Source organism: Dicentrarchus labrax, unplaced genomic scaffold (genome assembly GCF_905237075.1).
Source record: "Dicentrarchus labrax unplaced genomic scaffold, dlabrax2021, whole genome shotgun sequence".
NCBI lineage: Eukaryota > Metazoa > Chordata > Actinopteri > Moronidae > Dicentrarchus > Dicentrarchus labrax.
The window spans coordinates 2,235,127-2,249,603 of NW_026136717.1; the positions used below are offsets into that span (position 1 = coordinate 2,235,127).

Here is a 14,477-nt window from a genome sequence, read left to right on the forward strand (position 1 = left end):
CGCATGCGCAGTGGCTTGAGTTTTGTTTGAAGTGAACTGCTGCCTGGGACTGCCCTACAAGCTGCAAAGTCGCCAAGCATTTTGATTTTAACAGTATATTTTTCACATTTCGTCCATATTGTTTCAGTGCCTCTATGCATCGTAGAGACGATGTTAGGCCACCACTACCCAAATGCCGACAAGTCGCAACAACTGGTCAACTATGTGGAGGATTATCTGGAATGTGTGGAGTCCCTGCCTTTGGACATACAAAGAAATGTTTCTCTGCTTCGAGAAATTGATGCAAAGTATCAAGGTATTGTGTTTTCGTGTTTTTACCGGCAATTACAAGTGCGTGTGTAGAAGTGGCAAACATTAACGGCAGTGTGACAGGGTGTGCTCGAATGGTGGAGCAGGCGCGAGCCTTGTGTTCCCATTTAGCAAAAAAAGCCGAGCTAACCGAACCATATGTACTCCGACATACACACAGCGGCTGGCTCAAAGGTGGATAATGGCACTGACGAGACGAGTGTTAAAATAACAAGTCAGTCATCCGTCAGTTAGCGTAGCCCGGATACACTCCGTCCTGTTTTGTGTCTGCCACCAACCTCAATGAGGAAAATCCTGAAATGTGATATTTCTTTCTCTCGACAAGCGTACATATACATTATGACCTCACACACGCTCTGTTATGAATACATTGTGTTCAATGGCATATTCGGCATCAATATAGTGTGAAAACTATTCCTGGGTAATCATAAAATCGCAACTTTTTCAGTACACACTGCCGCCCACTACGGTGTTTCCGCGGTGGATTATTGTGCGAATACCGGGGAAAACAATGACTAAACTTGGGCATTTATTTGCTGCTTGGTGCATGTAATGTATGCCGAAGCCCAGAGCGTTGTGTGGAGGGGTATGAGATCATAAATTGTGATCACTGAGGTGTGAACCCTTGACCGGTGAGCACGGCTAACATACACTGGCGTTTTTTAACGTAACAACAATCCTCATTGTTGCTTTATGTTGACGCAGGGTGAGCGGAGGCTTACAGCCAGCCTCTGTTAACAATACGTTCCACGGCACCATCGACACATTATGTGACACACAGCGATAGAATGACCGACGCGTTAAATTTAGGTTGTTTTAAATCGAGATTACACATCTCCGAGGGCTGGTACGGTATCTGCCTGCACTCTGCTCCGTCGAGTGTGAGCCGCAGAGCCGGATGGCTCTTCTTCTAGGCAACCCCCTTCAACATCTGACTGCCGTCATTTCCTGTAGGCAGGGACTGACTGCAGCTCAGCCCTCCCTCCTTCTTCTTCTTCTTCTTCATTACGGTTTTACGGCAGTTGGCATTCTTAACGTTGCATGACCGCCCCCTCTACATAGATACAGTCTAATTGTTCAATGTTTACATTTTAAAGCTCCCCTCCAGTCAGGAATCAGTGTTTCTCCCTGTTCCTACAGTGTGCTGTTTGAATGCTGTCTGTGCAGTTTGACTCTAGAAGGATGTTTTCACATTCATCTGCTGAAAGTGGAAAGTTTCTCTGTGATCATTGAACATCTGATTTTAAGGGGCGGGGCCTACCAGCATGATTTGTGACATCACAAAAAGTTAGGAAGTCAGTCCTGGTCCAGTATCAACTTGTACAGTGTGATGTAGAAACTTGAAGCCACCAGTGAAATGAATGTGTCAAACAGACATCATTCAAACGTCACACTGTAGGAACAAGAAGAACTTTTTTGACATATTTCTTAAAAACCTCAGTGATTCTTGGGTACATTACTTAATAAAAACCTGTTTGTACCCTACTTTGCAGAGGTGCTAAAGGAGGTGGATGAAGTCTTTGAGAAGTACAAAGCTGAGCAGGATTCGGCTCAGAGAAAGCGGCTGCAGATCCAGCTGCAGAGAGCGCTCATCATCAGCCAGGAGCTGGGTGACGAGAAGATCCACGTAGTGACCCAGATGACAGAGCTGGTTGAGAACCGCTCCCGCCAGATGGACTCCCACTCCCTCTGCCTCCAGGAGCCAAGCGAGGCAGAGCGTCTCACTACGGAACGGCGCTCCAGTGTCCAAGACTCCCCGGCGCCCGAACGCACCTCGGCCCGTCGCCCGCGACGCCAGCGCAACAGCGAGAGCCGAGACTCGAGCCACCCGTCGGCCAACGGCTCCCTGGTGGACGACCCCGCGGAAGAGCTGTCCATCCCCCCGCCCCGGGAGAAGAAGTCCAAGTCTGCGAAGAAGAAAAAACGCAAGGCCAAACAGGAGCGAGACGCCTCGCCGGTCGACTTCGCCATCGACCCCAACGAGCCCACATACTGCCTCTGCGAGCAGGTGTCGTACGGCGAGATGATCGGCTGCGACAACGACCAGTGCCCCATCGAGTGGTTCCACTTCTCCTGTGTGGGGCTGACCTACAAGCCCAAGGGCAAGTGGTACTGCCCCAAATGCAGAGGGGACAACGAAAAGACCATGGACAAAAGCCTAGACAAAAACAGAAAAGACCGCAGATCCAGGTAGTGACCAGTCTCCTCGTCTGGAAGCCTGAGGGTTCAGATCAGCTGTAGTTGATAACAGTACTCGTGATGTTGTAAGAGCACAATGGAACACCATTAGTAGCAGTGCTTATTATTAATCAAGGACAAGTTGTGATTGAACTTGTGCTGTTACATCACTGACTCTTCCCACTGGCTATAAGTGTACTTTAGCCAGTGGGGCGTCCAGCTGCTGCAAGAATCATCAGCTCGGAGCGGCCATCTTCCTCAAGTTCTGCTTTTTGTGAGACCTTTCTTTTTCTTTTGACTTTTAAGAGAAAGTGAAAGCATCTTTTGGTTTATTGCCCCTTTTCATTCTGGACAATTAAAAAAAAAAAGAGGTATTCCTGCTAATGGTCATTATTTTCTTCAGTTTTGGCCAGTTCTTATTTTAACTTTCTTAATTGTACTCAATGATTTGAAATCAGTGTCTGTCTCTATACAATAATGGCTTGTAGAGAATAACCAACACATGTTATATGTTTACAAGAGGTTAATATTTAATTGAGGAGATGATTGTTGATGGGACACTGGAATAGGACGTCATGCTTGTGGACATAATGTTTTCACTGGTTCACTATTGTGTACATTTCTTTTTATATTCATTAAAACAAAGTATAGTCACTCAGTTCTCTTTTGTCCTTCTGCGTGAAGTGTGTAGCAACGTCTCTGTACAGCCTGAAACAAGCCCGTACAGTGTCCTGTGCCTTAGCAGAGACTTCATCGTTTCCTTTCATCAGCTCTGCTCCTTTTGGAACATCTGTCAACTTTCTCCTTTCCTATACTTACATATGCTGTGTGCATGTAAAACTACTCCATAACAATTAAGTCCTGCATTGGTCCTGGAGACATCAGAGCCTGTACCCCTTCCCTCTGGAGATTAAAAACCTGCAGTTTGTTGACATTCATGAAAAATCAAAGACACAATTAAATTTGTCACATCCAGATAATTTCCACATAACATTCCATCTTTTCCCCCTTCTCACTCCATGTGCCATGCTAAGGATTTAGTTTGCTCTTGTTCTTTCATGTTGCATTCTCTGATGTGTGCCCTACAAGTCCTACGAGTCCTCCTCCTCCTCGCTGCTGCTGGACTCTCCAAACAGGTCCTCGTCTTTGGGAGCTCGAGTTGCTGAGCTGACAGGATGACTGGACGTTGACCTGGTGCTGATGAGGGTGGGGCTGTGGCTGAGGCCGAGCAGAACGGAGGTCTCGCATCCACGGAGCAGCTTCATGCAGCGGACGCGTGCATCAAGAGAGAGCACCGACAGGACGCTGCTCGCCTCCAGGTCCCACAGGCTCAGCTGTCCTGGATTATTGTAGCGACATAAGAAGTCACATGAAGACATTGTGCTGCGTTTGATATGACAAATCAATGTATTTCATAAGATAGCAGTGTGCACAGTATGGAAGCCCGTTTCCACCAATGTGACAAAAAGAGAAGATTCTGTAAGTCGTTTGTGGGTGATGTGTTATAATCCCCATGTTTTCACTTCTTCATGATTTAGCGACAGCAAGTGCATTTTTTTCCCCAAGTGCGTTTTAACAATAAAGGTCCCACAGTTCTGTTAGAAGTCACACAGCTATAGACCTTTTCCACAGCAGCCATTTTGACATGAAATAGTAGGGTATAGTCTACTTGCCAACAAATTTAACACAGAATTTGTTGGAACCCGTGTTCGAAATGTACAGTATGCTGCTAGATGCTAATTTGCATATGTTGGCAATTGGAATCATTGGCATAATCACCCATATGAACAATATTTCAGCAATTGCTTGGCTGATTTGGACAATGTATGCATGGTTTTGGGGGTTATTGAGGATGCTGAATCCATGTTACATAGAGTTTGGGGACCTCAAATAATTCTCAGCATAGCTCTGTCCACCTTCAACAGGAGCATAGTTCTAATCAGGCAGAATAAGTCCAAACATCTGTGCCAGTGTGCAGGACCTTTAAGCTCTGTGTGTAGAGTATTTTAACAGTTTATCAGTTCAAATTCAACAACTGATGACTGAACACCACTGTGGTTCAGGTTCACAGCAGCTGTGATATCCAAACATCTTGGTTTGGATATGTTCATGAATTGTTATATATAGTCTCTAGATACACATATTAAACATCTACAGACACAACAGAACAGTTGAAATGATACAAACCCTCCCATCCAAATAAAGTGTTAATTAAGTTTTTTTTGGCAACCGTTGATTAACCCCCTTTAATGTCAGCTGTCATCTGCAAATGGGCTCATTTGAAGTTAATTAACGCTAATTCTGTCTGTTGTCCAAACGATAGGAAGAAGACTCTTGGCTGTTGCCTGGATACTATGCACTATGAATGTGAGTCTGTAGTATTTACAACTGTTAACCATGGAGCAATTTGTAACAATGAATGTAATATCTTAAAGCACTTAATATGGACAAAGCTGGGCAAAACCTTTTCTATAGAAAAGTAACTAAATTTAGAAGTTGACTTTTGAACCCAAGCAACTGTATTAACGAGAGGTATTTACAATTATGTTTGGTACAAATGTGTCTTCTTTAAAAACTATGTAGTCCACAAATACAGGCCTGGAAATTCATTTCTAGAAAATAATCACAATTTAAATCACCTGTTGGAGAGACGGACTCTGCTGGTAACAAAACAAATCGCTTAATACTTATTTGTAATTTGTTTTGCACAATAGTTCACCCAAATTACAATACACGTATAATTCACATAAGATTTCTAATGATTTTTTCTATATTTAAAAATATGGGTCAATCAACCCCTTAATGTGGTCAATTTTAAATATGATAAATCATAACAACAGCAAATGGGCATTATATAAAAATAACTGTATATATCAGCCTGGGAAGGATTTCACTTGCTTGGAAGTGTGAAAACATGATGCAATATGCCACCTTCATGTGAAACAGCCTTGAGGAAACAGTTGTTTTTTAGCAGCAGAGTGTGAAGACAAACACAGTCATATGACTGAGGCCCTAATAAGCCTTTCGATTCTTTTATAGGAGCTTTTAATAACTTGCAGTTGTGTTTCCTACCTGACAGCAGAATGGCTCTGGTTCCTCCTTCTGTCATGTAAAGCTCACTGGAGACTTCTATCGTCAGGTTCCCATAGCCACAGATGCTCCTGTAGTTCCTCCTGAAGGGATCCCACACTTTAAGCCTGTCAAAGCCAACATAGGCAACGCTAATGAATATATAAGAAAACATTTTCACATCAAAACATGTAAACGTGAGTACAGATAATACTGGATTTGCTTGTCAGCAAAATGCTAGTGGAACACAATGGCAGGACGATTAGCATCATTATCATCTCATTGAGTATTGACTGACGTGTGAAACATTTATGTTAGCATGTGAAGGCTGACAGCAGGACTGGATCAACCCAATAGGGGGCCCTGGGGGGGCAAATCCACTGTAGGTCCTTATTCAACCCCCTCATGTTCTCCAAAATAGTTTATTTTTGGGGGGTTTTTTACACTCTTTATTTGTGACCCCTTACTGTAGTTACTTTTCATAAAAGTAAAACAAAGCATTTGTATGAGAATAACTACTGTAAATTCCTTCCCACCACATCCCAACCTTTCAAAATAATAGCAATAATAATAATGGTAGCAGTAGTAATAATTGTAATTATAATAAAGTTACCAAATAAGTTAATAAGTAAAATAAGGTCAATAAAAAAAGGGTTAGCTCAGTAAAGAAAGTATTTATATTTTAATTTTATACGTCAAATTTGTTAAAGGTTGATTAAATGTATTAAATAATGTATTTATGAATCTGCACTCTGTTAGGGATAATGCCTGACAAGGTGTCCATTATCAGGAATTAATGAACACCTCACTTCAGAGGACTCATTTATATTTTCATGCGTTTTCAATCAAACTCTAAAGTTTTTTACAAGCCATAACTCTGTTTCCATGGTAACGCCTCAGAGTTTGATTAATACCTGAAAGAATCATCAATAAGGTTCTTTTGCAATGGAAAAATTATTCACGACTCCAGTAAATAGGACGGACCATAGTCAATAATATTTTTTCAGCAAACTCACAAAAATAAACAACGTCTCACTGTCTTTGTTAGCGAATAGAGTTTGCTTACTTTTCCTGAAGATAGGTCAGCTGTTATCACATGACCATGATAAAACCACTGATGAAGACTATGAGATGCTCCAGAAAAAACTTTAAGATTGTTTAAAAAATAATGGTTCCATGCTGAAGAATGAACTTTCATTCGCTCAAAACATCCTCCAGTTTTGTGGAGTGTGGTAGACCTCTGCTTCCCCTGCAGCAGCTGTGAACACACATCAGCTGCTGTGTGGAATTCATTATCTGAGTAAATGTTGCTGTCGAGCACAGTGTCACCCTGAAGAACTACAGTAGCATACAAAGTGGAGCTGGATGTTCCCCTGATGTATTAGAGCACTCTGAAGAAGAGGAGCTAAAGACAAGGCATCTTAGGTACAGTATAGATGACTAGTGTGGTGAAGGGGGCTCAATCTTATATTTAGTTTTTATTACAAAGCCAGAGCCTTCTCGACCTTATTTGTATCTGGCCTCAGACATAAAGAGCTAAACAGTTTTACAGATACTACAGGCTCCAGCTCTGTGGCTGCTACTGCAATACTTACACCTTGAATTACAACAAATAGATCAGATGCTGTCGGAGGCTGACGTGTGTGAGACCCGTTGTCTGACTGTCACAATCGAAGTGATAACATGATGCTAACGCGTGTTGAAGACCCTTTGTCCAGACGGCTGTTCCAAATAGCACACTGTTAAATATCAACATGCACGTCAATACTGTCGATAAATAAAGTTCAGTGCTCGCTGACGTTACAGACAGAGCTGTGTGCAGCATTCTGTACCGCTGTAACTGAAGGGGCAAAATACACACAGACGAGCTTTGTTGCCTCAATCTGGATTCAAAATCTTACAAATAAACATGAATTACACCAGATTATATTGTAATGTTTATGAGATCAGTTATCTGGATGTCATACACCAATTTGACAGTGCCTGAAATGCATAACCAGGCGTGTTGGAGACTTCAAGTTAAATAAGGCTGCACAGTTATCTTAAAGGGCAATACTAATGTGTAATAGTAATGTTTCCTCCCCTTTTTCATTACACCGGCCATGTCAGTGTCCAACTGACACACAAGCACAAATTCAAAGCACCACAAATTGACCCTTTCTAAGCCCCGCCCCTTTTTGCTTTGTGCTCCAATGACAGTTGAGCAAGCCTCGGTCAGAACCTTTCCTGTACTTAGATATGCTATGTGCTAGGTTAATCTATGTTGAAAAGATATTTTGAAAAAGGTTAAAAGATAAAAGATATATATATATATAGTTACATCTTAAATTAGCTTAAGTTAGCAAAACACTAGCTAACTACTGAGTTAATCTATATAAATTGTTAACTGGCTAGTTTGTTACAGTTTTGTTGCAGAGTAAAAACAGTCACTAACTAGCTAGCTAATCTACATTATTAACTAGCAAAGTAGCTAATTAATGATTGATGTAAATCTATTGAGCTAGCTAGTGTTTTGCTAATATTAGCCTTCAGTTAGCCAACCACTGATGTAGTTTTACATGAAGACAATTATTTTCTGTATTTAGTTTTCTTTCAATGTTATGTTTAAATATGCAAAGGAGGCATTATTTAATGATAACTTTTGGTCAAATCTACAGACACAAACAAAGATAAAATAATAAACACCTGATATGCATTTTAGTCTGAAAGAAGACATGTTATGGAAGCTAAATAGTGCAAAATCTCAGAATTGACCACTGCATGAAAAGTGTCTCGCCTTAAGAAAGCCGAACACATACCTGTTGCTTCCTTTGACCCCAAAGACAACTCTGTCTCCACCGTCTGTGATAGCTACGCAGCAAACTCCAGCCTCATTCCGCAGTTTTTTCTTCACCTAAAGGAATTTGTACCAAAAATAACCTCATGTCAATAAGACATCTCAAATCATCCACATGGCAATAACAAATGACCTATTTTGGTCATCAGACAAACACAAAGAATAATTGTTGAAAGAGTTCAATAAAGTTTAAACATTGCACAGTGACAACACACGGTTCCTGTGTGCAGGTCCCACAGGGTGATATAGGGGGTCTTCTGGTCTTGGTTGTAGTTGGTCAGCACCAGGTGGCTGCCAGTGTAGGTAAGGGCTGCAGTGTGGAGGCTCAGCAGTGATGATTTATCCTCCAGGGTGTGGAGGTGTTCCTGGGAAACCATGCTGAAGACGTTGAGGTGGTGAGCAAAATAGGAGCACACCGCCACCTATGAAAACAAACAAACATTAATGGTTTTGTTTTGAAGGAGGAAGTTACTTAAGAAAAAGACAACCAACTAGAATATCTAGTGGCCAAGTCTGAGAGAAAATAGCGACAAATCAGAGATCGGACTTGAGTATTAAACATAAACATTATCTTGTCCTGTCGCTGTGTTGCTCTGCTGCTGTGTACCTGTTCATCTCCACTGAGGACGTACTGCTCTATAGAGTTGTATTTCTCTCCATCCAGCCTCCGTTTCACCTCCCTCTCCCTCTGTGCCTCTCTCCCCAGCCTTTTCTTCTTTGCAGACTGGCTCTCGGTCCGAACGTCCCATGGCATCACTGTGACAAGGCAAGAGTTACTGTTCAGACCAGATATTAATGAAGACTGATCTAACAGGAAGTTTTCATGGTAGCAGAGCATCTATTATTTAGGCTATTTTTTATTGAGGGTCGATTGTTTTTATAGCTGCACAACTTCAAAAACAACCAAATCTGTGAGATATCTGTTAGAGGTTTAAAGGGCTACTCACACCTGCAGGACGTCTGCTGTCATTTTCTCCCATTATAACATCCAAATATACTAATAAACAAATATGAGTGGACATTTTGCCTATGTTCACAACTTTAAAGCCACTAAGTGAAGAATCCAGAGTAGGCAAAAGTACACACATTCCTTACTACAATAACCACAGCCTCTGAAATGTAGTACACTCTTTCTCTGAAAGACATTTTATACCAGCTGTTTCTGTGCAAAGCTAACTGAAATTTCAAACAGGGTCAAGTCTCCCTCTCTCATCTGTTTTGTCATGTTACGTCTGTAATGCGTGATATGTACTGGTCTTGGTGTTGGAACTGCAGGCAAGGATGCAAAAAAATACAAATAATTTCCCTCAAATGCATCAATAGTAAAGTAAGAAGCATGTTTTGAAAAAGAAAAGTAAGGAGCAGAAAGTACAGATAAGTGTGTAAAACTGTAGGGGGCAAAGAAAACCTGAAAAAACTACTACAGTAACAAAAGTACAGTAGAGGGGTTAGGGTTACTTCCCACCTTTTGTAGAATTTTGAAAAACTTTGTCACTGATATGGTGCTCTATTGGGTTTCAAATTAAAGCTGCAGTAGGTCATTTTTATAAAAAATATCCTTTCAGTACATAAAACAGGTAATCTGTGAAAAAATCAGGTTCCTCTGGCTCCGCCTAGTGCTCCTAATGGCATTTACAAGAATCCACCGGACCTGGATGAGAAACGACTGTAAGGATAGTGTTTCAGTAAATATGACAAAAAATATTTTTATATAAATGACCTACTGCAGCTTTAATACTCACAGTAAACGTGAATGTTGTTAAAGAGGCTGTTCACAGAGAGAGTAACAGGCAGCTCACATGTTGCATCCCTGAGTGCTGTCACATCAGGCTGCAGGTCTGGGACTGTGCTGCTACACAGGATCGACTCCCTGTGGGATGCTTTGATCTCATGTTTGATAGAGCCAAAGTCCAGATCCCAGAGGATCAGATGATCTCTGCAATGACACCAAAGAGACAGAACCTTAACTGGGCCATATGATATACTAATATACAGTAAGAATAGCTTTATTAAAATGTTTGATTTTTTTTTGTTTTTGTTTGAATTTCCAGGCCTGTATTTGTGGACTACATAGTTTTTTGTTGTTTTTTTTTCAACATACATTTCACATATTACATACATTTTTAAGCCATTCTCTACTCTTATGTGGTGTAGGGTATCCCTAATCATTGCAGACTTTGCCTGTATTTCCCAGATGAACTCCCACCTGGTCTCTGATAGGCCCAGAAGGGTCCGCCCATCCTCCAGAAGACGGTACTCGTGCTGGAGACAGGGAATCACCGCGATCCCAGTCTGTCTCCTCACGTAGCTCCGCTTGATCAAATCATACACCAGAAGAGTCTGGGAAGTCACACATGACATGTCAGTGTTTCTGAACAGGTGTTCCCAAAATGAGATGTCGAGATGAGAGTCTGACCTGGAATCGACATGGGGGGGCTTCCACGCTGCTGATAGTGCTCCTGTCTGTAAAGATGTAAAGTTTGAAGTTGTGGGCAAGGACTGTGTCGGTGCTGCTGTAGAGGCCGTGCTCTACTCGAACCGGTCGGCAGACGAAACGCCGTCTGCCCAGGTTCCACACATACACCGTCCCAGCTCTGATGGAGCGGCACACAGCATACCTGCCAGCAGAGGGAGCCAGAGTCCAGCAAAAAGAAGAAAATGCAAATAGGGACTGGACATTAGGTGCCAGGTTGGTGGAAAGTGCCGATCCTGATACCTATACTTCATATTTCCTGAATTTTTCATTCTCCTATGGTTGGAAAAATTCCAAAAGAAAACAGAAAATTCATTTATATCATGGCCTCCTGACTAAATATTGAGAAAACGTTTCCTGAATTCCCTCTTGGAACATCATTAAAGATTAAACTGGTCATCACATCAATCTTCCATTATAGTGGTTCCATTATGGCATTAACTTACTAAAATTAACATTTTATTCATGCTTGATTCTAGTGACTTAACGAAATATATAACGCACATGTGGCAACCTATACATTCAAATACAGGCATTTAATATGACTTTTTGAGTACAGTCAGTAGAGGCCCTAACTGTCACTAAACCTGACATTAGCTGAATATAAAACTGGCACAGTGAACCCTGGGTGCCCCAGTCCAGCTGAGAGCATGTTAACATCAAAGAGCCTTTAATTATAGGCCAATCACCTGCAACATGAGTGGAGTACTGAAAGGGTAATATCAGGAAGAAGGAAGCTGGCTTCTTAACGTAGGAGAAAGTGATCTTCAGGTAAAATATATTCAATATATTAAGAAATAAAGTAGAATAAGAAGATAGAAAATATGACATTTGTGCTTTTTTGTCTCATGATGGACAATTAATTAACTACTGATTAGTCTGCTGATCTGTAACATAGTCTATGGTTCTTTGTCCAACAGAAAAAATATATTTTGTCTTTGTCGTCTCCATCTCAGTATGTACCTCAGGGTTTTCCCCATTGGGATGACCTCCTCTGTGCCGTCACTCCGGGGCTTGTGGATGTTATAGGTCAGAGTCTGGTCGCTGATCCTGCAGGTCAGATCCCACAGGTGGAGGTACTTCTCTCCGCTGCAGATCCCCAGGCAGAAGCGCAGATCAAAACACAGACCTGAGGGGAAATTAGAATTACCGCACTGACCTCTACAGGCTGAATGGTAGCTCCAACAGACTATTGTGGGTGTAGTAACTCTTTAAGGAAAGTAAAGGAATGTGTGTCACTTTATTAATCCCAGAGTGGGAAATTCTTTTTTCACTCCATTTGCTTTTAAACACATACAGGCCCGAAATACGATCACACACAGGGCTTACAGCAAACGTGGAGTGATGGGCTGTCACGTAAGTGGCACCCTGGGAGCAGTTAAGCGTTTAGTGCATTACTCAAGGGCACCTCGGCATAACTGCCACCTCTGCTACCAGCTACCAGTCCAGACTCTATACTCCCAAGCCAAGTCCCTATGGACTGAGTTACAGCCATCTCATTATTTCAGTGCTCCCAAAAACAGATTTGTCCTTTCAGCTGACCCTTCTCATTTTCAGTCATACGTTGATTTGGCTGGCTATAATGACGACTGTCACTACGAGATTTAATCAGCAATCAGTCATGGAACCCATGAGCTAACAATGTGGACTCTGGGGACATTGGTCAATGTTCCGCAGCTTCCAGTGTAGCCAGCAGATATCTGGATACAGATAACGGATAATGTATATCAGGGCCAAGACTTCCTCTGCTGTCCGCTTAGCAACTTGATACAAAAGACTGACACATTTTGACAAATTCTGCATTCATATGCAGATATCTGTTTATAGAGAAGCTGGGTAATAAACATCTGTCGCCAGCAGCCTTCTTATTGTTTCCGTTTGACTTGAAATGAGAAATCTGGTCTTAAATATGCATTTGATGACTACATACATCAGGCTAACTATTGCTGTGTAATGACGCGAAAAAGATGCTAAAGCTGCACGTGTCCCAGGAAAAAGTCAGCATCATCACTAGTTGATGATCCATATAGAGGACATGGAGATAATGGAGCAGCATTTTTCTTCTAGATAGCCTTACTGTAAGTACAGTAAAAAATCATACATAACTCCATTGTGTGTGTGTGTGTGTGTGAAGAATTGCACAAGTTCCATAGACAAGAAACGCGAAAGTCAGCCTTTTTGAATGTTTTTCACCTTTACATGAGAAAACACTTGAGGAAGAGAACTAACCAATGATATGAAAACACTATTTTGGGAAAATGTGGGTAAGTGACCTGTAACCCCATCAAATAATCTAGTTAACTAATGAAATGCTAACTCTTAGCCTTGGAAGAGTTACTAACATAAATGGCAAGCTAGTTAGCCTGGCATGCTAATGTTAGCAGCTGACAAGAGAGCAGACAACAAACCCTTGAACCCCTTCTTTACACTTTTGCTCTTGTGTTTGACAGACCTGCAATGTCTAATCACGGTTGCTAAGCTATGATTGGAGAGCAAATGGTTAATGAATCATTCTGTGTGTGAGCAGCCCTGTGAGCACACACCTTTGGTCAGCACTGCGGGGAAACGAGTGATGTGTTTGTGGTCCTCTGTCTCCAGGTTCCAGGTGACCAGCTCGGTGATGCCGGTATGAGGGGAGGGGCAAAAGGCCACAACATGAGTCCCCGCCCGATTGACGGTGACCTGGGAAATGAAGTCCTGGCTGCAGCCCAGTATAGCGCGCTGGTAGAGGAAGGAGTCTGTGCTGAAGAGTTCGATGTGAATGATTTCACTGCCGCTCTTGTACGGGTATCTGTTTCAGACAAAGTACAAAGCCAGTACTTACTATCCTACAGGATTTAAGTTTTGATACAATACATTTTATTATAACTTAAAGCTGCAGTAGGAAATTTGATATTGTTTGTATTGATTATTGACATATTTGCTGAAAGTTTCAGTGTATTCTGATGTACATGAGACAAATAATCTGTGAAAAAAAATCAGGTTTCTTTGCTCTGATTGGTTGTTTCCGTTCAGATCTGGTGGATTCTTGCAAATGCCATTAGGTGCACTAGGAGGAGCCAGAGGAACCTGATTATCTGTCTCATGTTCTACTGTCAGGGTATAGTGAAAGTTTCAGCAAATATGACAAAAAGTTATATTTATAAAAGTTACCTACTGCAGCTTTAATCATCCTTACAATCCTACAAAATAGTAAATTTTTCCTTCTTAGCATTTTTTTCTCCAAAAAAATGTTTTGTTAGAGCTCCAAGCCATTCAATTCCTTGCACCCCATCCACTCCGTAATTTAACTTTTTCTATGATATATATATATTTTACAAATATGTACAAGACCCAGTGCAGACACAAACAAATTCACACAGAGCTGCTGGATGTTATGACATATACAGAAATTGCCCCTGTATTTTCAGTCTGTCTCTGGCGTTAGAGTACCTGCAGAAGAGCAGCAGGTAGTCTTCAGTCATCTCCACAGCTTGTATAGAGGCAGCACCATGCTGAGCAGACAGGACAGACAGCACAGCTCCCCCTCTGGCACTGAATACTGCTGCCTCATCACCAGACCTCCAACACAGAGAAGAACAAGTATCAAATGTCCCTATTCCAAATGATATA

General features: G+C 41.7%; 2 protein-coding genes across 2 annotated transcripts in view; one reads left to right on the plus strand and one right to left on the minus strand.

The window, feature by feature from the left end:
- ing2 (inhibitor of growth family, member 2) lies at positions 1-3,141 on the plus strand. Its single transcript, XM_051428599.1, has 2 exons — positions 1-295; positions 1,803-3,141. Exons 1-2 carry the CDS (start codon positions 151-153, stop codon positions 2,501-2,503), a joined length of 846 nt encoding a protein of 281 aa, XP_051284559.1. The 5' UTR covers positions 1-150; the 3' UTR covers positions 2,504-3,141.
- Positions 2,993-14,477, minus strand: part of LOC127349591 (uncharacterized) — a 25,990-nt gene continuing 14,505 nt past the window's right edge. Inside the window, exons 22-32 of the mRNA XM_051375456.1 lie at positions 14,298-14,426; positions 13,409-13,656; positions 11,829-11,994; positions 10,809-11,010; positions 10,599-10,732; positions 10,135-10,328; positions 9,000-9,148; positions 8,608-8,814; positions 8,355-8,449; positions 5,560-5,684; positions 2,993-3,826 (exon numbers count right to left, since the gene is read on the minus strand). Of these exons, the coding sequence (XP_051231416.1) occupies positions 3,579-3,826; positions 5,560-5,684; positions 8,355-8,449; positions 8,608-8,814; positions 9,000-9,148; positions 10,135-10,328; positions 10,599-10,732; positions 10,809-11,010; positions 11,829-11,994; positions 13,409-13,656; positions 14,298-14,426 (1,897 nt within the window). The 3' untranslated portion in view covers positions 2,993-3,578. The remainder of the gene's footprint in view (positions 3,827-5,559; positions 5,685-8,354; positions 8,450-8,607; positions 8,815-8,999; positions 9,149-10,134; positions 10,329-10,598; positions 10,733-10,808; positions 11,011-11,828; positions 11,995-13,408; positions 13,657-14,297; positions 14,427-14,477) is intronic.

Bases quoted from the DNA above. Each gene is read 5' to 3' on its own strand.
- ing2 (XM_051428599.1), top strand. From the start codon at position 151: ATGTTAGGCCACCACTACCCAAATGCCGACAAGTCGCAACAACTGGTC. The intron at 296-1,802 runs GTATTGTGTTTT...CCTACTTTGCAG, and splicing joins AATTGATGCAAAGTATCAAG to AGGTGCTAAAGGAGGTGGAT.